General features: G+C 38.1%; 1 protein-coding gene across 2 annotated transcripts in view; it reads left to right on the top strand.

The window, feature by feature from the left end:
- Window positions 1-26,578, top strand: part of THADA (THADA armadillo repeat containing) — a 170,468-nt gene that overhangs the window by 124,715 nt on the left and 19,175 nt on the right. For both annotated transcript variants that reach the window (XM_085315841.1, XM_085315840.1), the window contains 5 exons: window positions 5,891-6,303; window positions 6,585-6,706; window positions 8,817-8,889; window positions 12,545-12,689; window positions 15,930-16,061. In XM_085315841.1, the coding sequence (XP_085171967.1) occupies window positions 5,891-6,303; window positions 6,585-6,706; window positions 8,817-8,889; window positions 12,545-12,689; window positions 15,930-16,061 (885 nt within the window). The remainder of the gene's footprint in view (window positions 1-5,890; window positions 6,304-6,584; window positions 6,707-8,816; window positions 8,890-12,544; window positions 12,690-15,929; window positions 16,062-26,578) is intronic.

Genomic DNA, 26,578 nt, shown 5'->3' with positions numbered 1-26,578 from the left:
TTTTTCTGTATTCTACTTCTTACTCTTTCTTGTTCTGTAAAGAAACTAAGTGGTAACTAAAGTTAACTTTTCCTGCAGGCTAACTTAGAAACTGATAATGTTTAAAGAGTAAAAATTTGACAGAGATAAACAGGAAGGTTGGTTATTTTAATCATCCTTTAACTTCCTTTTCCTAAATCCCTAAGAAGTGTGGCCACATAATTATTGTGAATAAAACTTTTTACCACTTACTAATGCATGTTTTGATTATTTACTGTAACTAGTTTAAATTTAACAAATTTCATCAATAATTGAAAGCAATTTTTGTTCATTATGTCACAAAATATATAAACTTGATGTGCAGATGTATGTAATGTGGCACTTGGTCAGTGCCGTTATTTTGACTTAAGGTAAGTAAAGATTTAAAATATATTTATAGAACTGTCTAAATTGTCTGCACCTGCTGACATTAAATTAGGCAAATCAAAAGGAAATGCATTCAGTAAATTGAGGTTTACTTGTCCTCGAGTAGCTTAGCATTCTTGTCTAAAGGCTCATCAAAATGGTTTTCTTTTTTCTTTTACCCATATGTATTCAGAATGAGAAGATGCTTTAAATATGAACTCTACCTTATCATCCCAGTTTGTTTTGCTTTATAAGCATTAAGGTAAGAAAGAAGTAGCATTACTGTTTTACATAGGCAGAACTCTGGTACTGAGTGAGCGTATGCCCACATTGTGTAGCTCGCTGGTACTGCCAGCACATGAAGCTTTAGCAAGGTGTTTGGAGCCCCTTTTTTAAAACACTCAATCTCTGCTTCCCGAGTGAATGAGCCCCCCCATCTGAAGCAGTCAGATAATGACTGAGACACTGCTGAGGACAGAGTTGCCCAGAACAAAATTACCATTATGTATCTGTGGCTTTACCAAGTAGTAGTGAAAGCAGAATAACTGCGTCACTGCATGAAGGGTAGCAGCCAGCAGAACGACAAAGTTGAGGATGGAATCGTTGGCGATTGCAGAGGTGAGAAGTGAATTGGGAATTGCACAGGCAATGAAATGCCAGTGGCAGATTAAGTGAGGGAGGTAGTGTATTAAGGTGGCCAAAAGAAAGCAAAAAAGTGAGTGCAAGACTGTTAGACAAAGCAGACCCACAAAGACTGAAGGGAATTAATGTTGGAAAAAAAGGAGATGAAGGTGTGGAAAGCAGCTGGCACTCAAGGAAGCGTAGGAGGCAGAAAGTGCACTTGTGGCACAGACACGGGAGGAAGAAAGTGAAGTGTTTTCAAACAGATCTGGAGGACAATATATAAGGATCAGGGTTGCAGACAGGCAAAAAGTGGTCAGGTTTTTCAGGGGAGCTTGGTATTGCTGGAATGCTGTGTTGCATAGGGAATATGGAAAGATGTGAGAGAAAGTAAGCGACCCTAGAGAAGGGTGGAGTCACTTGTAGCTGTTAACGATAGCATTTAAGTTTACACCCACTTTAGAGGAGTGAGACAGCTCATCCTTCTGTGAACTACTGATTTCTGTTCACTTTGACTCCCCCCACCCCCGTTTAAAAACTTTCCATTATACTACACTAAATACAATAGGATGTTTCTGTCCTCAGCAGCGTATTATGAGTGGATTCAAGTAGTCCTTCGTGTTTGTGGGTTTGGATTGTGTTGCAAGTACTGATACTTAGTCTCTGCTGCTGAAGATGTGTGTGAATGTCTTTAAAAGAAAAGCCCTTCACACGATGTACGCTTGTTGCTACTGAGAGCTGTGAAGCTGACAGTAGTCTAGACGGCCAGTGCAAAATTACCTAATCCAACAGAAATACATAATCATACTCCAATACATCAGCTAGTAAGGAGGTGAAAGTTTTAAATATAGAAGGAACTCAAATGATTTCTGTCAGTTGCAAGCACATTGTAGAATCTGAGAGGAAGGACCAGCTGGACTGACAGTCAGCTGACAGCGTGTTAATTCCTGAACAGGGAAGATTTTCTTTCTTTACTATATATATCTATTTAGTCTGAGAACTGGCTCAATAGAATAGTGCTTATCTGCCCGTGCTCGGCAGCAAAGAAAAAACAGTAGAGTAACCACGGACGTTTCATAGTCGATCGCAGAGAGCCCGGGCTTGGAAGCTGCCTAAGCTTTGAGGATGCTCCGTAGCTCAGGGATTTAGCAGGTCTTGTAATTCTGTTCTGCTCCTGTTCCTTTTTCTTTTCAGGTGACTAAAGATCATTTATCTTCATGTAACTGACTGTGAACATCAGTTGGCCATAATATAAGAGAATAAATACAGGAGAATAAAATAAACCCCAAAAGACTAACCATCCCTGTCAAAATTGTTCATGTTCCACGCTGTCGAGAAACTTTTGAAGATAACATAGTGAATGCAAGTTTTAAGTTAGAAATATGTTTTACCAAGTATTTGTTATCTCTGTTTGTGATGTGGATGTTACATACTATGTCAACGTAAAGGGCAATAAGGGATTGAGCAAGGCTGCGAGTTGGTTATATACTGTGCTGAGGAGAACCAAATGGAAATGCAAGAAATGCCGCTTCCTAGAAAATAGCCTGAATTCTTCCTGTCCCAGAAAAATAAGACAATTGTAAGGAAATCAAAAACAAAAAAAAAACCTAAATCTTGGGAGCTTCTTCGCCCTTGTCATCGTCCAGGACAAGACTGACTGTTCTGTTTGCCAGTGTCCTTGTTTGGTCAGCCAAAATTGGCTCTTCCATTTTGCAACAGCAGGTTGTTCAAACTGTACAGTATTTTTGTTTGTAAATAAAAGTATGTCTTTACTATATCTTAACAACAGAGCCAGGTATTTACTTTGGGAACTAGTACGGGGTTTTTTTTTGATTTAGTCAGAATTTTTGATGTAGACCAAAGAAAAGAGTTTACTTAAAGTTAGGTAGAAAAGAAAATATTTACATGAAAGCCAGGAAGGATTTCTTGATGATACAATTAAAAGCAGGATTATTTCCACTGCATTATAGTAAGATAGAGTTTTTCTTTTGCTTCTGTATTCACATGTGTGCAAGAGAGCATTGGAGAGCAGCACGGAGAACACAAGAAAGAGGAAGCTAGAAGGATTTGCTCTCTAGTACTCCAAGGCTAAGCAAATAGACAGAAAAAAGGGAGATTCATAGCAAAAGTATCATATCACAGCCTCTGCAAGCTGGTATTTCTAGGGCTGCAGTGTTTGTATGTGAAAATAGTATTCTCCTCGAAGATGAAGACGTTTATGGAGTGAAGTTATGCTGGCCTTGCGGAATTCGAATGAAGGATCACTGAGCTAGATCTAAAACTTAGTACGTGGCAAACTCCTGAAGGTAATGGAACAGTCATCACTATCTGTGATGCCAAAAGGTTTCAAGCTCTAGTGAAGTTGGCAATGCTGACACAAACAAACAAACAAAAGGAAAAAAAAAAGCCCAATATTTCTCCCCCTCTTTCTCCACCTGTTAATGCCCCCCTTGCCTTACGCTGGAGATCTGCCCCTTTCCATCCGATAGGTCTTCATGTCACTACTTGTGCAAATGATACTTGTACCTCAGTTTAACGCAAAGTTAATTAGAAACAAACGCTTCACTTGGAAATACAGACTGGATCTGAACAACTGATCTTGTGAAATCTTGTGTGGCTAAAATGCAGTTTAGGTCAGCATTTAAGAAACTGGAAGGATGGAGACCTCTAAAACTGAAGCCATTTCTCTTTTGGAACCAAGATGCTTAAATCTGAATCTTTTTCTTTCGGTTGGCTAGGATTATTTCGCTTGTAAAAGTGGTGTCTGTGGAGTCAGGCTGTGTAGTAACTGGGGCCCAAGGACTAATCCTTTTCCAAGGAAATTAGACAGTTCAGAAATAAAGGAATTTTGGCAGCTGGATAGTTGTCATATGACATAGGCATTAATGCTAGTCTGTTATAATGCCAGTCTGTTTAAAGAGATTTTAGAAAATGTAGCAGTAAACTATACAAATTTACATGTCAAGAGACAGAAAGCATCTATGTCATCCAGAGGATAGTTATTTGCTGCCGTGACAGGTTCTCAGTGGTACTGCAGGTTCTTTGACTACATCAAGCCAGTGCAGAAAAGAACCTGTGGTGCAAACACGTCTGATTGAACTAATGGGTTAGGTAATATGTCTGCATGTATTTAGATTTCTTTGAAAGTGCCAGATTTCTTTGAAACTTGTCCAAAATTACTCAGAAAATGAATCTGCCTTCTATACTAGACAATATATGACTGTCAGATTTCTATGTAAATGTCAGATGGTGATGGCTTTGAAAGAACTCAAGTATTAAAGGGCAGGATATTTAACTGGAAATAGAAGGATTAGGGAAATGTCCTCAAGGGCTACAAGAATGGGATAAAATAGCTATTCAATTTGTATTGTAACTTCATGTCAAATTCAACAATTTAATGTTATTGTTTTGACAGGCTTTTTGGTAATGCTTAGTGTTTAGCTAATTATAAAGACCAAAGTTACGTGGTAATGAATTGTCGTCTTGTAGAAACTAGAGAAATCTAATTAAGTTGGCTTTAATCTTTTCTACCTTTAGTGCATTTTGAGATAAAACTTCCAAATTCCCTCAGCACCAGTTGCAGCTTTGTTCTTCTCTTTACTTGAATTTTTCATCAAGATTTTCCCTTATGTCTTTCTTTTATTGGAGTTTTGTAGGGTATAGCATTTTAATTTTCATGCAGTGCAAGCTGTACAAGCATCTGAACTAGATAGAATCTTAGTTTCAGTATTACAAAATGATTTGTTCCTGTGTTGATGGAAAAAATGTTGAATTCAAGGAATGCGAGGATTTTACTCTGTGTGTTTGTGTGTGTGTGTGTGTGCGTGCACAGGAGAGGAAAATTTGCTTTTTATTTCTTTTTCACTTTGTGCCAACGTTGCCAGCTTTGCTGGAGTCTGAAACCCTCTGGCACTGCAGATAGTGGTGACCTTCCCACGAACTCCTGGAGGTGGCCAGGTGCTAAAGAAGGTCTTCAGGCTGTGCTATGCAATTTGGGATGGTTGGACAAGTGTAAATGACTAAAATATGATACTTGATGTGCTGATACATGCGATGGATTAGAATGCAGTCCCTTTTCCCGTAGCTATTCAAAGTTAATAGGCATAAAGAAAAGCATACTGGATTTTTAATCGGTAAATTCACAACAGATGGTGGATACAGGACAGATCTATTTATTAAGACAGTGCCACTTACAAAGTAAGCTTTTCTGACTAAAGCTATGCAAAGAGTGGGATTTTCAGAAACACTACAATGGCTCTGTCCTTGTTTGTGCTGATTTCAATTGCAGCTGGTAGGCATGCAGACAGCACTTCTGCCAATCTGAGCTTTCATTTTAGAGCTATTCTATCAAGTTGATTGTACAATCAACTTGATTGTATTTAGTGCTTTTTGGCTTTTCTGGACTAACTACATTAATCATTTTGAACAACAAAGCATGTACAACTTGCAAGACTGTATTAGCTTGGTTTAAGAAAATACTTTGACATGCAGTTTTAGCTGGCAGAGTTGTACTGAATTATATCTTTGGAATTGTAGGTAATTGCTGTTTGTCATGGAGTAAGACCTGAAAGGCAATGTGCAAAGTACTGTAGCATTTTTCAAGTTGTTTGAAGCTTTCATTTCAACTATTGAATAATGTATACAGTTTGTCAAAAAGTTTGTCCTTATTTCTTTGTATTTAATTATGAATACGTGACATCTAGAAAAATCATTTTGAAGTTCAGAATGAATTTAAAATGAAGACTAGCTTTGCTTTCATTTCATGTCTGAGTTTACCTTCAAGGCCTTTTTCATACCCTAAGCTTTTCAAATTCAGAATCACTTCCTCTCTAGAAAATTGTGTGTCACGTGCTTGTTACTTTACTTACTTTTATTCTCATTTCAGGAACACAATTGTTTGGATTTTGGGAAGAATTGAACACCATAATTTCAGAGTCTGAATTGATGACAGGTATTCCCTACTCATCTGCAGTACCAGGACTGACACAGTATCTTCAAAGCATCACCAAGCTTGTAATATCAATGCTGTCAGTGACTGCAGGTCCTGGCATCCAGAGCAGCAGTTCACCTCTTGCAGAGAAAATAGCCAAGCCATCATTGTCAGTAGCCAGTCTCCTTCACTGTGAGTTTCATGAAGTACGTCTGCTTGTCTTGGATGCAGTACTACTTTGGTTAAAACAAATAAATTCCAAGCAGATTACAGAAAAAGAAAGAGGTATGCTGTGCTTGCTCTCTGACTTGGAAGATACTCTCCTCACAATTGCTCTGAAAGAGAGGAATCTCCAGTGTTTTTGCAAGGTAGGAGAATGCTATTTTATTCAGATTTGGTGATTTCAATAAATTAAATTCCTAACCTTTACATATTTGTGCATGATATATTTGTTTTTAATACTATGTGATTTTTTTTTAACATTGAATAGGAGCTTTGCTATTGTCCTCTGAGATGTTCTTGTTTAAAAACTTCCACTTTCTTTTTTTAGCACTGTCAGAACCTTTGTAGTTGGCTTTAAGTCAGTGCTTTATTAATCTCAAATGTACACGCTGATGATGAGATTGTTCTTTTTGAATGCTGTATGCAGGTGCTGGAAGTTCTTTATAACATGGATCTCAATAGTGTGCTTCCAAAGACTGAATGCTGTATAAAAATGAATCCAAATGAACTCTTAATCTGGAGTTTGAATGTTGTAGATATCTCCAACAGGTATGGTCTGTTACTGGATTATTAAAATACTATTTTAAATATTTTTAAATATTAAAATGTTAATTTGTTGTTTTGAGACATTCTTGTTGATATAAATCCGTATTTCAGAAAACTGAGTTTGGCTTATTTTGAAAAAAAGAGATCTTGAAAACTATTTTTGGAATAAATCTGGATCTGAATTATTTAAAGACCTTCGAGTTACAGTGGCAGGCACCCCATAAATCTCCAGTGATATATTCTTGAAGTAATAAGTTACTGTAGCTGTCAGATGATAGCTGGTGCTCTTCTTGATATAGCTCTTCTTGAATGGTAATTGGGAACACCACAGTACACAGAGCTGATAATCCAAGCATACATTAAGTCACTGTAAATCTCTCATCCTTTCTCTTCTAGTTTATCTATGAAGATTTGTAGAAGGAGTGATGGATCTGATTTTACTTGTTAGATTAGTAGAAATAGTTACCCTCTAAAAAAAAAAAAAAGCCTGGAATAGTTCTTCATAAGATTACTTGAATTCAGGTTTTGCTTCCTGTGTGCTGTGGGCTGTCTAGCAAGCATTAGAGGCTTGAATTTAAGTACATGGTATATGCTGTCCTGTAGACTGAACGCATACGGTGAGTGCTGATGTTGCTCATTTTTCACATTATCTGGGTGCGAGTCTGAATCCAAGACCAGCTTGAAGCAAGCTCTGTGTGCACAAGAGAAGAAAACTCAGACTTAACCAGGTCTGACAACACAGTCTACACACCACTCTGCAGTCTGACTAGACAGGGCTGGCTCTGTCAGGTCTGGTTGTGCCTGCTCTAGCTGTTACAATACACACCTACTATCACAGCATGCTATAGGCAGCATGAGCAGGTGATCCAGAGTCCGCTCTTCAATTCAAAGCTGAGATTTACAGGTGCCTGAAGCTTGGACTGTCTTCACGTGGTGGGGATTCTGCAGGCTGAGCCACAGATGCTATGAAAGGCGCTAGGACACAGACAAGTGGAGAAGGGCTAGGATGTGCTTCAGCCCATCGCACAGTGTGTGCTCAGTGCAACACCAGAGGCATTTCTTTTGTCTAGGAAAATCTTGTACCTGAGAAAAGATTCTGTCTCCAGCTTTTTCCTCTCCTGAACTTGCAGTATGTATGTCGGACAGATTGATTGGTCTGTTCTTGGGTTCAGTAGTATAGGACCTCTTTGACCATGCCCCCAGACAACCTAAGGTTATTGGAGTGGCCCCCCCCCAACCCTAAATCTTCAGATTCCAATTTAGGCAAAAGACATCCTCCAAGGAGTTCAAAGATATAGGGAGTTTACGGATTAATGCTCTATTATGAAATCCATCATGACAAGAGATTTGCTTTCATCCTGGCCCTATATTGAATTTTTCTTACCTTCTGTTCCTAGATAGTAGTTGATACAGTTTACATTATGCAGGCATATATTTGTTTTTGCATCTATGTAACTGTTACTATTTGTTTTGAAACAACACTCTTTAATCAGAATGCTTCTGTTAAGTCAGCTGAAAGTGCTGCTGATGATGCAGAGTTTCTTTCTGGAATGAAGCAGGGTACATGCAGTAAAAAGCACTGACTGGTGCTGTTGAAGATGGAAACAGTTGAAGTAGTAGCCTTTTTGCTGAGGTGTTGCCATTTCCCTGCCCCAAGCTCTGCACCTCAGGAGCTGAGGTGCTAGATACCATCCCCTTAGGGCCTGCGGGCAGACTGGTCGCTCAGGAGTTGGTGGCTGATGTATTCTGACGCTAGGAACATCTTTCTCTAGAAGAGAAATACCAGGAACATAAGACTGCTTTGAAGAGATGCTTATGGTTATCACTTAAAATAATAATGTTTGGTTTGTTTGACCTGGGTTGTATTTACTAATGTATGTTTTTCTATATTGCAAAAAAAAAAAAAAAAAAAAAGGTGAAAGTAAGAGTATTACTTCACTTCTGTATTAACTGAAAACTTAAAGTTGAGATCTATAAAAACTCTTGAGTGCTTTACTTGCAAAATAACTATTGGTGATAATGAAGAGTGATTAAAAGCTGTTTGGTTTTCTTCTAGAGATGAAATGGCAGAAATAACTGCTTTTTTGATACATTCTTTATCTTACTTTCTCAGTCCTGAAATTCAAAGCATAGCTCTCAAATTTGCCTCAAAGTTGGTTGTCCATCTTCTACAGAATCGTCAACAGGTAAGAGAAATGGAGCTTCTTGACAGTTTTGTAATTACAGAGTTTTTAGTTTTTGGTTTCCTTCAGATACGTGCCTCATGCTTTTGCTTTTTTGTTTCATTGCATCTTTTCCGGTGGTCCGTCTCCCTGTCTGAATTCACTGCCACATGCTGAAATGAAAACTATGTCAGTATCATTTCAGGATATCTCTTTCAGAGTAATTTCAAGTTTAATGTGTCAGCAAGTTTTTCTGATGAATTCATTTTGGCTTCTGATAGCATCCAGAATAGTCACTACACTGTGGAAACAAGAATGTCCACAGTGATTAACACATGTATTGAATCCATTCTGTGTATTAAAGTACAACTTTTTTTGTGGTTTCTTATAGCTAGGGAGCTAGTATGAGACCTAGATCTAAGGGGGAGACAGGAAGTTGAAGCCGTGGTTGGGTATAGTTCCCATCCTCCTTGTGTGCAGTACAACTTTGTTCAGTTTGAAGCTGAAATCTCTGCCTGGACTCATCAGCCTGTCATCTGCTTGGAGTTTGTCATTTAATTTCCTCTTGTAATTTGTTTTTAAAATACTAGAATAAATACAATAACCCTTATAAAATTCAAGGCTGCAGGTTTTCTATTCCTGCTTATATTATTTAATTTAAATTAAAGTATGCACAAATTACTGGCTTGAATTTCTTTTGTTTTTAGAATGTTGGTCTACAAGACTCCATATATACGTAAATATTTATATATATGCCTAGACCACTGCTAGTCCAGCTTTTAATGTCTATAAAACTTCTATTTTTTATGCTTTGTGCTTTCAAAGATATAAAGAATACCTTATGGATATTTAAAAATAGACAAAATGCTCATAATCAATTTGAAAATAAAGATTTTATTGCTTACATCGCTTCTTGTCAGTCACTGAGAATCACAGCAGAATCAGTTTACACTGTATGTTAATAATCTTCTGTCTCATTAAAAAAAAAGGGGGAAGCCACAGGATTGTACAGATGAATTGGAAAAATTAACTATAATATTTTTGTTTAAGAAAGGCAGAATGCAAGAATTTCAAGTCATAAAAAAATGAAATAAACATTAAACCTGGTTTCACAAATACGAACTTAGAATTTGTTATTACCATAAAGTTTTTTGTTAATTTGCAAAGAAGAATTAATGGAAAAAATGGCTGACACAATCCTAGCTGTAGTAGTGCTACAGCTTCCTGTAATAAACTGTGTAAATTGTGGGAGACTTAAGACATCTGTATGGGGAGGGCTTCCCACTTCATAAAAGTTCAGATATAGCAGGAGATTTTTACATCTGAGTTCTTTCTTTGGGTTTGCATTCAGATTTTTTCTGCAGAAGGTATTGTTTCTCTTCTGTAAGGTAAAAGTAAAGTTCTGCCTTTTGAGGTAGTCCGTGTGTCCACTCAAAATTTGAGTAATTGCCCTCGGTAACCTCTCAGAAGAGGAGATTGTTTTTAATCTGCTGCATTATGCTCTGGATCCATCCCTTTGTACAATGCTGGTATATGTGGACGTGAGTGGAAGAGTGTCACCGCAGCCTTGCTTCCTCTTAACCACTTAGAAGGAGGCAGAGTACTATGGAGGTTTCACTCATCCATGGTTCAGCTGATCCCCCGTATTCTTTATTGCCCTTAACTAGACCCCCCTTTTCACTGCTTCTCTTCTTTGCCTTCTTTGGTTGTTCTGTTTTTCATTTTCTTTAATTAAAAAAGTAATTTTTTTTAAAAAAAAAGAATAATTTGCACGTACCTCAAGTGTCTCCAGGTTTAACCTCTGGTACTGTTTGTACGGGAGGTGCCAATCTGTTTTTCCTCCAGAGTTTCTTTCCAATTGGTCTTGGTCACTATTGCTTGTGGCCATGCCTCCTACAGTTTGCACATTCTGTTTTCTAACCTGCGCTTGAACTTCTTGTTCTCTGGTAGACCTGCCACCCTGCTGAACGTGGTGTGCACTGGGGGCTCCAGCTCTGTGTGCAGAAAGAATGACAATCCCATCTGCAGAGACTTCTAAGGAAAGGAGTTTGCTGCTTTTATCAGACTGGTTACAGAGACCCTGAATTTGACTTCCACACCAGCAGTACAAAGACCGGTGTATGTCTATGATTGTACGACGGGATTTCCTCAGAACTATTTTGCTGTCATGCGTCTGCAGATTTATTCAGATCTGTTTTGCCTATCTGTCGTCACATAGAAATCTTGCTATACTTCACCTTTTTGAAGCCTAGTAAATTTGATACTTGGTACTTGGACAAACTTGGTTTAGGTACTTGGACATTTCACAGCCTGGATGCTGGATAGTTCTCATGGTTAGAGCTAAATGATGCTCTCATTCATAAGAAGGTTTCTCATGCGTATAATTGCTTGGCTATATGACATGGATTTCTGTCCTGAGGTTTGAATCAATCTGCATGTCCTTGTGGATGTCTACCACAGCAGGGCACCTGTTGTTTTAGAACGTTTGCTTGGACTAAGGGAGATTTTATCTCAACCGTATTAAGTGTCTGCTGGGCAGCGTGGTTCCTGCCTGATACTCTATTAAATAAAGATTCCTGGGAGTTTTTGTTTTTGTTTTTTTTTTGTTGTTTTTTTTTTGTTTGTTTTTTTTTTCCTTGTCTCTTCCTTGTCTTTTATGGGAGTTGGGTTCCTCCTCCCAGTGATGGCCCAGTTAGGAAGATCAGAGCTAGCAAGTCTTGGGAGCACCGTTTGATTTGCTGACAAAATGCTGTTTCTTTCCACAAAAATGGCCTTTCTGGTAGTCATCACTACACACAGGAGAGAGTTGGAGCTGTGGCCCATTATTTCTAAGTAGTATTTTCCCCAGCATATTTATCTGAGAACTAAGTATTTTCTGAAGGTGGAAACTGAGTTTTATTTTTGAACCAGGAGATTTCTCTTTCATGTTCCTATTTCTAATTCTTCAGCTTTCCGGACAGAGTCCTTGTTGTGTGTCAGCCAGCGTGGATATTCCTTAGGTGATTTGAACACAAATACTATAGGAGCCCAAGTTATCTCAGCAGACTCATTAAAAAAAAAAAAAAAAAAAAAAAAAGTTGTCCATCCCCAGTATCTGCAGAGGAGACAGATGAAGCTGCTTTCACATCTTTGCAAAGTATTTTATCATTGCCAGAATGGCTAAGACTGATGCTACAGTTCATATAATCTGAGTTGGTGTTTCGGATACATACATGTATATGTGTAGGATATTTCTGGGAATTGCTTCGAGATTGAAAAAAGTATCACTGGAAGAGAGGTTTCTTATCCTTTTTTTGTTTGTTTTTGAGAGAAGTAGTCTATATGTGCATTCAGCTCCTATCTGCTCTCCTTTTTGTTATGGTCCAGTATCTGTCTTTGGTTTGTATGTTGAGAACTGTGTTGAGGGCACAAGGATGTGCTTTGACTTATATGGTTATGGGTGAATCTGGTGCAAATGGACAGGGACAGAGAATTCCCTATGAATACTGTTGTGGTTTAAGAAAATCTCTGATTTTAACTACTTGTGACATGGTCAGACAGCTTTGGAATGGACACGTGGGACTCACCACCTGTGCATGCTGACGAGCAGCATTTCTTCAGCAATCCGTAGTTTAATATGAAGGCAACCGCTAATACTGGATTGTACAGCATACTTCTCTTGTATCTTCTGTGCTTTCAGATTTCAGAAGAAGTCCTGAAAAAATGGGTTCAACTGATAGTTTATTCTTGTGGAGATGAGCAACAGACAGAGATGCTGTTAGCAGCTGCTGAAGTACTTAAAAATATAACATCATCCTTTCTGATCAGTGAGAAACTCATTCTTGGTAAGTAGTTTGAATACTGTTCATTTTCTGATTCTATTTAGATTACATCCAGTAATTAATAGTTTAAAAATTTACTTTATATATATTTTATATACATATAGACACACACACAAACTGTCAAAATATAATTGTATCAGACAGGATGTTTTGAAAATTTCTATACGATTTAATATACTAAACATACAGACTGATTTATGGTATAGAAAGCCCTTGCACAGAGCCTCTTGCAATAACTGCAGATGGGGAACATTCTGAGATACTGGCTTGGTTAGGTCTCTAGGCCACTATACATTACTGTATGAATTTACAAGCTTGCAGTGGCACTGATGTGGACTTCTGAAATACTCTACTGGTGATGAGGATATGCTTTTCATTTAACACTGTGACCATAGCAAAATTCTGGTGGCTGAATGGTGAAATAAAAAAATTCAATCTAGAAGGGAGAAATACATTCTCCTGTGAGAAAAAAGCACCTGGAAAACACCCCAAAAAACTGACACAGCCTTATTCAACAATACATTACTGTCCTTGAGGCAAAGCTAGGTGAAATTCTCTGGTCTGTTGTGCAGAAGGGGATATTTCCATCTCTCCCCCGCCTTTTTTTGGTCTTCCATGAATATAGATTAAGGGAAGTTCTGTGATTGAAGGGCCAGGAGATATCTAATTGCAAAATAGTTTGGTGGTAGATGATAAAGAAATTATTTTGTATGCTAGGGTGAGACGGTGGACTTTACTTCTGATTTTTGTGATGTTTTATTCCATAATAAATGCTTTTGGTCTGAGTTCACCTCTATAGATTGGATACATATTTTTCTTTTGACAAGAAGTATTTTAGTATTTCTTAAAGCTGTAGATGGTAGTGTTTTAAAATGTCAACTATTTGTTTGAGATGCATCTTTTAAAAGGTACTGATAACATTTAACAGGGCTAAATCTATTATATCATGTAGATGTACTATTAAATATTTGTAGTACTGTGGTACCTCTGGAAATCTTGGCCTCTAGAATCTAGTTAAAGCTCTTAGACAGATGTTACCATTTGATATCATAGAATCACAGAATGATTGAGGTTGGAAGGGACTTCTGGAGATCCTGTCCAACTCCCCTGCTCAAGCAGGGTCACCTAGAGCATGTTGCACAGGATAATGTCCAGGTGGGTTTTGAATATCTCCTAATATCAAATGAAGACAGTAGAGGTGTTGGAATGAAGGAATCCCAAATGCTGAACTTCCTATCTCTCACTGTTTGGAAATGGTCCATATCTGATAGAGAACAGAATATTCCTTTTTGATCTTGTAGAACAATTTTTAGTTTCTGGGGCAGATGTGAAGTTCTGAAACCAGAAATGGCAGCAATTTGGTTCCTGCTTAAAGTCTAACCAGGAGTGAAGCCCCCAAAGTCTCAGTGCGTGAGCCATCTGAATTAGCTCTTTGCCCCCAGAACTGGACCTGGGGAAGAAAGAGTTCAAAAACAAGGTGCAGAATTAAATATCTATACTACCTGGAATTGTCAGTCTGGAGTTCTTCACAGCTGTGAAACTGTTAAGTACTGCACTGAAAAGTTTATCAAATCATCTTGCAGTGGTATAAAAACCAGAATTATGCTCTTAAATGAGATGTTTATGCACACATAAACATTTTTGACATGTATGTATCATTCCATATCAGCTAGCTTGGCCACATATTCTTTAAAGCAGAAATTAAAAAAAAAAAAGTTTGAGTTGGAAGTGAGGTCATTCCAATATGAAATGGTAATCAATCCAATAAATTTCCTTGCAGTTCATTTATAAAAGGGGAAGCATCAGTGCAGGTCAGTGAGTTCTGGATTCCCTCATCTTTCCTTGCTGTTGCTTGAGGATTCAGAAAAAAAGTCTTTCTGGAAAATCCATTTGCAGTTCTTTCTCTGTCCTGGGGATGTGGTAGAAACGTGTCTAGTTAGGGAAGCTGGCCATTGTATCTAGAAAGGAATAATTATTCTGGTCTAGCTGTGCCAGCATAACGTTATTACGTGGGTGCATTGTGCTAGACCAAAAAAAAAAAAAAAAAAAAAAAGCAGCTTCTTTCTGAAACGATTACACTCTGTGCTACTCCTAAATGGGGAAGTTATATGAAATATGGGAATGCTGCTTCTACCTGTATTGTAAAGCCTCAATTCATTTTGCCCAGGCAATGAAGTAGGTTTGTTTGGCTAGAGTTGTGATACAAATCTCTGAGACACTTATTGATAACGCAGTTGAAGAAACGCAGTTTAGCAGCCACTTCATAGTTCTCTATGATCACCAGAAAGTAATATCTAACAATTGCCTCTAAATGAGATGTTCCAGTGGTTTCCCTCAGTGATGATGTTTGCTGAAAACTGTAAAGTCAGACCACTTGAGCAGTACTGCCAGCAAGCCTGTGAGTACAGCCTTGTGACTTCAGCATTTCAACTAGTTGTCCTTAGATAGCCTGAAATGAGGCAAGGGTTTGCAGGCTTTGTATGCCTTGTAATATGGCAGCCTGAAGTACCACTGGGGTGGTATGTGGAGTCCACCTCTGTGGGATTTACAAGATGAATGCCTCCACCTTGGCAATGATCCCTGATTAATCTTTATTTGTATGCAAAGCCTGGCCTCCTTCCAAGAGGTAGCAGGAGTAAGAGTAGGAGGGCATGTCAAAGGGTGGTGGGAGAAACAGCTGACAGGACATACAGGGCAGATTCTAGTGGATGAGGAGAAGTAGGAGGAAGATGGGTAGAGAAAGAGAGATGGCATCATTTGCCATTTTCTGCAGGGAATGGCATCGGTGGCCAGTACTACTGACAGTAACTGAACAAAATTTTCTTTGGCAGTCGTGCTCTAGGCAGACTGCAACAGTAAATCCATGATGACGGTGAGTTAGTGGGCCTTCAGCAGCAAAACTGCTGCTGCTGCCCAGCAGGAGCTCTGCAATGCTAGAAACTGGAAAATTCAGAGCATCCAAGACATAAAGTTGAACTCAGATTCAGAGCTGCTCATCCTCTTACCAGTTACCCACTACATAAACCAGACTGAATCAACCACCTAGATAAAGTTTGCACATGTGCAGAAAACATGTTGGTCATGTTCCCACTTGTCTTCCCAATGCATTGCCAATACATTTCTCCTTGCCCCCGTTTTAATGTTTCACAGAGTTTGTCATTTTTAGGTGCAAAACCAGAGCTCTGTAACTTTTTTGAATGCATATAAGAAATAGAATTCTTAATTTTCTCCATAAATATCTAGGTCTGTCTGATACACTTGCTATGTGGAAATGTGTGGTTCTACTGCTACAGAACGAGGATTTGGTAGTAAGGGATACTGCTGCTGAGGTTATACAAATGGCACAGTCCCAAAGGAGGAGCACTAAAGGAACAGGTACGTTAACTTTTTTTTTAATAACTTTAGATATTACTGAATACTTGAGAAACAAAAATATTTCTGTTCTCATCACAAAACTGTTGCTAACTGTAAAATGATTCATTGCATTTCTTACAAACACATATTGTGGAAGATAACAGAAAATCATGAGATTTTACACCCACTGTGTTTTAATATTTTTTTTTTTGCTGTTCTCAGCATAACTTGCATATGGTTACATGACTACGTAAAAAGACAACAGTATTCAGCCTTACGGTTCTTGCTGTGATGAGTCAACTATTGCATGAAGAGTAATTTTGAAAAATTTTTAATACCAATTTTGGTCTAATATAATACAATAGAAGACGCTATTTGAATCCAGGGTCATTATCATAGCCTGATCACAGTGAGATAGGAATCTGAGAAACAGTATTCAGCTCATTGATTCATTATTAGATGTTGAAATCCATTTAGATCTAGATCAACCAACACAATTCTCAGCACACCCACAATGTGCTTTCGAGGATGTGGGCTTTTGTGTCTCTGTGCCCTAGTTTCCTCAACCCTATTAATTTTAAAATAACCATAAAATGTGAGTAGGCTTAACTAATTAATGTGTTTTGCTTTGAGAAGCTTTGCTGAGACATTCTTCCACGTGTTATGAATAAATTAGAATTTGCTAGCATGCTAATCTCTCTGATGGTCCCTGCCAGTCTGTGGCACTCAGCAATGGGTTGCCTCCACCGACCCATATGTTAACTGATAGAAATCACTTGGCCGTCTCCATGTAAACTTAAGCTACACTCTTGACAGAGCAACTCCATGGATTATAGAAAAAAAGGGAGAAGGAGCAGCACATATTTGTCATTACTGTGAATGCAAATAGCCATGAGTGTGTTCATACGGCAGGTGTGCTTTCTGAGCCGATGCTATTTGAGCCTAATTCTGTGGGGTAGGAGAAGGCAAAAGGAGGGATGTGTTCAGGAAGACTTTCATGTGCCTGTTGATTCTCACAGCTCTGATTCCAGCGCTCTTACCACAGCTCTAGCAAGTTACTTAGTCCCCGCTACGGTTCTCTTGAGTGCCAAGAGGCTCTGTGTGCATGTGCCTTTAGGCAGTTTCGTTCAGGATACTATTCAGGTCCCTGACGTTGAGGCCAAAGACTCAAATGTCGCCAGAGGATGCTTCCTCTGGAAGTCATGCAGTGCTGGATTTTCTCTCTGGCTCTTGTATTTCATCTCTTTCTTTGTTGTGTCCTTATGCCAAGGAATATTCCTGTATAACTGCGTTATATGCTGAGGGCTCTGTGCTACTAATTCTTACTGAGTTTGCATCAACCCTTGCTGTTACAATTTGTCACTTTGTAAAGCAGAGGTGAATAGAGTTGAGGAAGTAGTGTCATAATTGGCTTTCATTTCCCATGTTCCTAGTTAAAACAGGAGCTCACCACCCCAGACCTATGTTAACCCCTTAGTTATATGTGTCCCTTCCTGTTCCTTGACTTAAACTGCTTTTCATGAAGTCAGTGTCGTTTGCCTGTGAATAGTAGGAAATGCTACTTCTAAAAAGGAAGAAGCCAGTTTCTTTCCTTCTCCATTTTACATTTTTATTATTGTTCCTTCATCTGTCCTTTTCCTTCTCTCACTAAGCTCTTTCTACTTCTGTGTTTTGTTTTGCTTTCCAGCTTTTCGGGGAGGAAGACAAGGAGTTTGCCCTGGTGGCTTTCATTTGCAACCAGAGTAATAATAGAATTATCTTTGGCTGTTGTTTGGTATTTTCATTTATCCCCGCTTTTTCTCCGGTGCATGTGAAAATGTGCAATATGCTTGTCTTGGATTTTCTTCACAGTCATTTCATGGATCACCAATGCTCTACACTGGCAATTTTTAAATAAGATTCAAAATGCTACTTACTTTTCCTTGATTTTCATACTGTGAAAGCCTCTACTTTTTCATCTCAGCGCTGTTTTAAAACACCTAAGTAGATACACTGGAATTCATAAAAAGCTGCAAAACAACTGTCTTTAAATGTTTTATTTGACACAAATTTCTGGATATTTTATATTGACTGACTTCTCTTTTCCATTTGTATGTCAACAAATAAGTAAGTATTGTGGCCCAGGAATATTATCAAGAAATCAGAATGAAAAGGTGAATGAAGAGATCAAACTGTGGAATGGGCAGTTAGACTTCTGTGTTTCATGCGTTCTGTAACCCTTTCAGTTCTCTTTCACTGGTCATTAACACTAGTTAACGTGAAAGAATAAAGTGTCTGATTATTTCTTTTTTTTTTAATTCATCAGGTATTTTTCTGCCACAATGGCTGTAAATACTACACTATAGAAATTGACTGTGGTGTGTTTCACCTTTTACTATTGTCAGATTTGCCTATGAAATGGGAATGCTGCTCTCAGACTTTTCCAGGCATTGGATTTCCCCGAAATTCTGGCAGTAGCACCGCTGTACCAACTCTTCATAAAATTCTGACCTCTTTGTACAGCATGTAGCTGTAGCTGTCTGCAGAGAACTGTATTGTCGGCTTAGCAAATTAACACCTTAAGTGTTTGATTTATGCCAGAGATCCAAAGGATGCATGAGACAACCTGGCATCTCTTTTCCTTATGAAAGAATACAATATGGGAGAGCATTTACTTGTGTGTAACAGTTGGATATAGTTTGAATTTTATTCTACTTCACCTGGGTAAAATGTGTGAAGCTGGACTGTTGTTAGTAGTAACGAACTTCCAACTTATTTACGTGGTTAATAGTAACAAGCTTTCAGCTTATTTACGTATGTTTTTTTCATGTAATTATTACAGGACATTTCTCTTTCACATACATGTTGCTGAATAGCAGAATGAATATGTGGCAGCGTGATTGTGTCAGATAGTAAGTATTTTCAGGTCATTAACAGACAGTGAAACCAGAGGGTAAAAAACAGTTTCCTCAAGTAGCTAATCCATGCAGCTTTGGATCACTCAAATTATGAGGGCAGTAACCTTGCAGAGGATGAAACTCAGGGCAACAAATGTGATAGCAGAACCTTGTTGTCACAGTTACAGCCCCTGTTTTCATTTGGAAGGAGGAAAGCACAGAAGACCAAACACACTGATTCATGGGAGGGCTCCTTCACCCCCCACATGCCATTAATTTTTATAGGAGGCAATGTACTGCAATGGAGGCAATGCACTGTACCAGTAAAGTTTATTTTTTATTTCTTTTATTCATATAGAGCAGCTTAATTTAATTTTGTAATATGTTTAAAAATAGATAATAGGTGTAAGGGAAATAGTTACTGAGGTTGATTGACTGCAGTCATTTTCTGAACAGATCAGGCCAAACCAAATCCTGTTTCATTAGAAATGCAAAAAATTTTGTTTTGCTTGCTTGAAATACCAACTTAGCAGGTAGTTAAGTTTTTACTAGTAACTTGAACAATATGAACCCAATCTGTAATTCAAGGTATTGTATGTACACTTTGTTGTTGTTTCCTCATGCATTAAGGTGTAAACTTCTATGGGATTGTTTTATCCCTTTTAGTATGAGGGAGGGTACAGGAAGTATTGTATTCAGTGTAAATGTAGAATAGTTTCTTTGAAATCTAATTAAATTAGTGACCCATGGCTGTGTAAAGTCTAGACCTATTCACAGCAGTGTTTCTTATACCAGGGGTTACTCTTTACAAAAAAGATTTAAGCCAGGAGAAAAAGGCTTCACTTTGCTAATGATTACTTTACAGAGTACCTTGAAAAAGTCAGATAATTCAGTGGTAGGAAAAAAGCTATATCCGTTATTGTGTCATTTTCTCTATGGCTTTGTTATTTACAGAGGAGGAAGTGTTACCTTAGGTAAAGTTACGAGCTTGTCTGTATTAGAAAAGTTTAAATAAACTATATTAACTATTATAACTAAGCTGATACAATTCCATAAAGCAAATACCTTTAGACAGCTTAACCTTTATATTGGTAAATTACCAATTTAAGCTTTAATTGCTTTAAGAGCATTTTTAGTGTTGTCAGCATCAGCACCCATCTAACTGATTTAAAATTGCCTCAGCTGAATTAAATTTAGATGAGCAATTAGATTTGCAGACCTAAGTAAATCTTTGAAAGTGTCTGAATGATTTCGGAGCCTGAATTTTCAGATATAATTTAGGCCTTCAGAAGCCTTTTGCTACGTTTATTGTGAAGCTGCGGTATGGTCCAGAGCCGAGCAAGTTAGTGGAGGGGCTGGAGGCTGTGCGGCTGCAGTGGGGCTTTGCGCAGCACAGGCGAGGCGAGCAGGTCCCCTCCGAGCCAGCCGCGCAGCCACCGAGCTGCCGCTTCCGACTCAAAGGCAGCTTATGATTTAGACGCGTTCTAAGTATCTGTGAAAGTTAATCCGATGTTTTTATTATTTCCCAAAGGTCTTGAGTAATTCTGAATGATTCTGAATAGGACTGGGGCTGCAAACGATGTAGTTGGTTTTGAACCTATTGCTGGTTTAATCCACTGGCCAAGAATTCAGATATATCCTATTTCTACTCTTCCCATTTCACAGGCTTAAAAAATAGGTGATAATTGTATGTCGGGAGCTTCTAAGTAGAAGGCAGTTCAAAGCTCTTTTCTCCTATTTTTATGGTTGTTTCCTTCCTGATACATTCTACTTTTGATCCCTGGCAAAAACAACGTGTCAGTGAAAATGACTAATACCCTGTGTTTGATTCGCCAACAAAAAGCATTCAGTTAGTGGCAGTGCTGGTTCTGCAGGGCACGAGGAAGCCGAGATCTTTAAACAAGCTGGCTAACCCCTCTGAAGGCCGTCCTGCTGCAAAGGAGGTGGCACTGTGGCGCACAGCATTTTTGGTTGAGATTCTTGTGGAGGTCGTCATTGTTGGCTGGTGATCTGTTTTTTACTGGCCTATAGTATCTCTGCCTTATCTTACTACATCAAACTAAATATATGGCTGTAAGAAGGCTAGCCTTTTGGCAACTTTTATTTTGCTTATTGACTAGAGGATATAAATGTGAGGAAAACAAGAAGTTAAAATGAGGAGGAAAAAAGAAAAAATCAACTAAATTAAAAGACTAAAATATTTTCAAGGTATGACTGAATAGAGCCTTTTTATCTGTGAGTCATGCTGTCTCCTTGGCATGGAGGAGGAAAAAAAAAAGAAAAAGCTGTGTGTTTCTTGTTTCTTGTGCCTCTAGTCTTTTTATCCACACCTCGTGAATATAGGAGAAAAATTCAAAAACAAACTTCATGATTCAACAGTAGGTGTCTCTATTGAATGTGCTTGCAAAAAGGCTTATTTGTATGGCAGCTTGGGTTGTGTGTGTGGGGGGAGCATTTAGCAGAGGTAAGAAAGGAGGAGAAGTAAGGAGAGGATGGGAATAAACTATGCTTTTGAAAGAGAAGAGAAGAGATCATGCTTGGATTTGTGTTCCTTCTTCCTGTCCTCTAAAAATCATTTTTCAGTGAACCTAAATCTCTGCAGAAGTTCTCATACATCTGCACCCTCAGAAGTTCTTGTAAATAACTTGGAAGAGAGATAAGAGATAAGGCGGTCTGTGTGATGTTAACACAGCACAATGGTCTGGCATTCATCAGCAACACCACAGGTGATACCAGCAAATCATGGGTAATAGGCGTGATCTCAAAACTTGCATCAAAGATGTCCTTTATGACTGCGCTGTGAAGTATTTTGGGACAAGTGACTTGGATTTAATCTGCTTCTATTCCTAGTGAAATAGTAAGAATAAATACGGGGCAAAGCTAAAATGCTAAAAATACCATTATCATTGGTAATGTTCAGCTGCATGATAAGAACACCAGGACAAAGAGCATCCCACAGGCTATACTTGAAACAGTGGAGAAAAATATTTTACTTTGATTTTTCACAGAATTACTTATTGCTATTTGAAACTGAATATTTTCAAACTATTCTGTAAAGTACGTGCAAGAGGAAGGAGCTTTTCTTCCACTTGTTTACCATTAGGTAAATCTGTTAAGTAGATTCCTTAAAGCTTTAATTTATCAGAATGTTGAATTAACCCTCCCCTAATGCCTCACCTCTCTCCAGACCTAACATTTACTTACAAAGTGATGAGGTTGTGCTGTGGGAATGGAGATGGAAGGTGACTAGGGGTTAGAACCTGGGCAATACTGCTCTGAGCAATATGCAAGTTTTGAGGCACGTGCACTCTCTTGAACAAATAAGAGAGATAATAACAGTATACTTAGAACTGTCTTTTCCATATGATTAATGCATTCATCCTCTTGCCAAACCTGAGGACAGATTCACCACTTTTTGCTCTACTTCTGTGCTGGTGTAGCCTTCTAGTGAGGTAAATGGGAGAACTGTGGTGAACAAAACAGGCATCAGATTACTCGGATGTTGGACAAAGATTAATGTGTAGGGTTCAACTTTTCCCATGCATCTGATGACTTGATATTTAAGTTAGGCTGTAGACCTCCTCATAAGCTGGGGCCCCAAACAGCTGCTTTAGTTGCAGCTCCTAAAACCAGTTCTGGTGGCTGCCTAGCTGTGAGAAATACCTGGTAATTAATCAAAGATCAGCTAGGGAACTGCGTGCATGCATGCAGATTGTTTTGAGGATGTATTAGCTGGAATCTGCGGTAGGATCATAGGTGATGGATTTTCTTCTCTTGATTTAAGTAAGACTTACTCATAATGCAGATTCTTCAGAGATATTATGGAGGGATTACAAAAAGCATGAAGTTAAAACTTGTCTGATGAGAGGAGATTGAAGTGGATACAGATTTCCTAGCTTGAAAGACTGTGGATTTGTAAAGATGAAGAGGGATAATTAATGAGATTGTACAAGAACCTAGGGCACAGAGCTCTGCTGAAACTGCTATCTAAAGCTCTTCCAGTAGCCAGCCTGAAAATGCAGCATGTTACAGCAGTTATAGTGGAATGAAGTGCACACAGAAGTTGGAGCATCTTCATTCTGGTCACATGGCATCAATTGCCATGGTGCAGAGAGTTAAGAGCCTCCCACAATTTGACCAATTTAAGTCCTTCGTACTGCCTTGAGTAGGAAAAAAACAGTTAAAAAGGACTTTTAGCAAGTACTTATTAGCATCCATGATTTTTAAGCTATCTTGGGGTCTTCTATAACTTTAGAATCTGGTCAGAAAACTCTCACAGTCAGATCTTGTGATATGCTGTGGGGTACTTGGAAACTGTCCTGAGTATTGTCTGGGTTACTAATGGAAAACTGCTAATCACATTAGCTGAAATATGTTAATATGCTTTGTATTGTGGACTAGTAGAAGGAAGGTTAATGAAAATCTTTTCTGGGATCAGCTCCAGAAATTCTGTTGCTTTGATAGTCTTCTTGATAACTGCATTCTGGTAACTAGATGTGCAACTCTGCAAAAAGAACTCAGTATCTGAGCTTATCATTACCTGCTATAAAAAAATTCTTTTGAGCTGAATGTTAAGATTTAAATAGGAGGTGGCATTAACCAATATGACCTTTAGGCACTTGAAGAGTAGAAAGACTATACCCAACCAGGCAGAAATAGAAGAGAGTATGAGAAGGTAATCAAAAGCAGAAAAAACTCATTGCAAGGCAGAGCTGCTTCTACAAAGCAAGATGATTTTCCACTGATGTGGATATTTATTTTAAAAAGATTGCAGGTGGAGTCTCTGAAGTCTATGTAATATCCTATGTAAAAGCAATATTTCTAACCTCAGTGGAGAAGTATTAGCAGTATTTTACAGTATTATATTCAAATGTGGGGCAGGACTGTGTATTCAGAAGCCTTGTAAGGTGTTGAAAAGCTCTTTGGTTACATTAGATAAAGCATGTTGAGGATAGGAGGGAAGGCCAAAGGGCAGCGTGCGTATTCTCAGAATACCCTGAAAAGGTACCAGTAGAGGAGACAGAGGCTGTGCCTCGAGGATTACTGGCACCGTCTGCCTTGTGAAGTGCAACAGAGGCCACTGAAAAGTACAGTAAAACATGGAAGGTAACATCACAAACAGTGCAGTTCTACTATCTGCAGTTACTGGATCTTGAGTAGAACATGGTTCACAGAGGAAAAGGTCAATGTTCTCTTCAAGGTGTTAAATGTTCAGCCTTCAGCTTAAGAATACTTGTAGCTGTATCTTTTTTTCCCTTTCATGCTTCTAATGCTGAATTCTTTGTCCATATAGAACTGCATAAAGTGTAGGAATTGTTCTACCCTTTAGGCTAGAGTAGGATCTATCTAGGAAGACGAAGTGTCAACAAGGACCACTTCAATCCTGGCAAACTGAGCGGACGGTAAATATCTGTACCAGCTGGTGACTACCTGTTGACTATATTGACCTTATACTTAAGAGTTTTGTTCCAGAAAGCAAAATGACTCATGGCAGAGAGTATGAAACGTTTACTGTGGCTAGAAGTTACAATTTGGTGATTTTTTTCATCTACTGTAATAGTTCTAAGAAAGCAACAATTATAAAGTTGATTGCAAGAATGAAAGAATTGATGTCTAGCAGTGTAAACAAATTAACCTGATCTCTCTGCTAGTGTAAATTCAGTGCTGTTCCAGAAGCAAATGTAGTCTGCTTGTATCATATTTTCATGCTAACAGGTGTATTTAAGATCTTTGTAATAATATTTTTGTATATTTGGTTATATATTCTAAAAATAGTTCCTGTTTTTACAAAAAGTTTTGTAGGTTCTGTCTGGGATTAATTTTAAAGGCCATTTAGATAATATTTGTAATATAATTGTTTCCCTGTTTTAATGGTGACTCCTGAATAATGTTTAGGTATTTTCTGTAGTTTTGGAGGAAAAGCTGTCTGAAAAAAGATGGAAAATAGGCTTAAATATTCTTGTTCAGAAAACTCTTTGCTTGCTACCATTGCACTCAGGCTCTGGAGCCACCACTGAATGTGTTATCTGTTTTTGTATTTCTTTCTGGTGCCATTTCTTTTCTCTTTATTTACAAAAACAGAATAGAGGAAGGCTGTCTGCTGTCTGTAGCTTACCTACTAAGCTTAGTGTCTTTGTCACTAGTAAAATATTAATGAAGAGCTATTTAATTTAAGTCAAAATGAATTCACATCCTCCTGCAGGCTATGAAACTTTATAAGCTTATGAAACAAAGCTTTCTGATACATGCTGTAATATGCCTTGTAATACATGCCTTGTCCCCATTACCTTATAAACAAATATATGCCCTTTTGATAGAGGCACAGAAGCACTTAAATAGCACTTAAATTGATCATCATCTGCTTTTAAAACATTACATTTTATTTCTGAAAGATATCAATGGTATTTTATTTATTTATTTATTTATTTATTTTGCGTGCGCGTGTGTGAATCTATCTTTTGTTGGCTTGCTTTTTACTCCTGAATTAGTTATAGAAAGAGCAAGTAACAGTGTTAATTGTCTTACCTCTATTGGAAAAAAAGTTTTGCAAGCCAGACCAGTAAGGTACGCAAAATCAGCTTCTCCAGTTGTAAACAAAAACTGTTCACATTCTTCTCAGTAGAGTTGCTTCATGCTTTCTCTAAATGAGATGAAAGTGCAGAAAAGCTGATGCGCTTGAATCCTCTATAGCACTTCAGAAGAGAAAAAAATAGTATTCTTTTTAAAAAGTTTTCTTTTTATGAGAGAATGGAAGAACGTCAGGGACACTCCAGGGGAAAATAAATTGTATTATCCTCCCTATCTTGATGGATTTTTACAACTAGCTCATAAAGATTTTTGTTTTAATAGCTAGCATCCTGCACTGGTAATTCTGGGTATGCTAAGAATCAACAAAAATGTTCAGCTGTTTAATCATACCTAGAATTTTGAAATATGATTCCAATAGATTTAAAGTCAAAACAGAGGTTACCTGATACACAAAGATTACAGGACCTACCCTATAATCCGTAAGACATTTTGCTACTGTATTCAGCTCTTGTTATACTGAGGTTCAAATGTACTATTTGAAGAAATGGACTCAGAAGTTATTAGTTCCAAAAAATTGAAACGAAACTTGTGGGAATAATGTTGTAGCTGGGCCTTCATCTGTAAAAATTATGTCTGAGCACTAGTTGTGTTGTTTTGCTCACCAACTGCAGCAGTTCTCTGATTTTATTAATGCCTCTCCTTCTGTTTCACTGTTGCTGTGAGAGGGTAAAACTCTCCCAAGAGATTTCTTTTTGAAAGACTTCCAGTGGCTACAGACCTGAGCAATTTGATACAGGACAGTTATACAAAATAAGTAGCTTTTAAACCATTTGTCTGTGTCAGAAAACTGGCAAGCAACAATGAAAAAGAATTTCTTTAAGGATGAATTGTTTAATAATGAGGAATTAGGAAAGGGAATGGGGAAAGAACAGCACTGGAAAGGAAATTGCATACAATTTGAAAGGAAAGAATTTGGTTTCCTTTTATAGGGAGCTCATTTTCTCATAGCATCAGATCAGAGGCTGAACATGATTAAAAATCAAGGTACAGAATTTGATGGTAACTTTTCAATCCTTTGTTTCCCAGTACAAGTGGAAGCTGGAACAAATTGAGTGTTATTCTACCTGGGAGTGT

Source organism: Rhea americana, unplaced genomic scaffold (genome assembly GCF_003343005.1).
Source record: "Rhea americana isolate MKP2758 unplaced genomic scaffold, rheAme1 scaffold_44, whole genome shotgun sequence".
NCBI classification, from domain to species: Eukaryota; Metazoa; Chordata; class Aves; order Rheiformes; family Rheidae; genus Rhea; species Rhea americana.
This window is presented reverse-complemented; position numbering and strand designations above follow the sequence as displayed.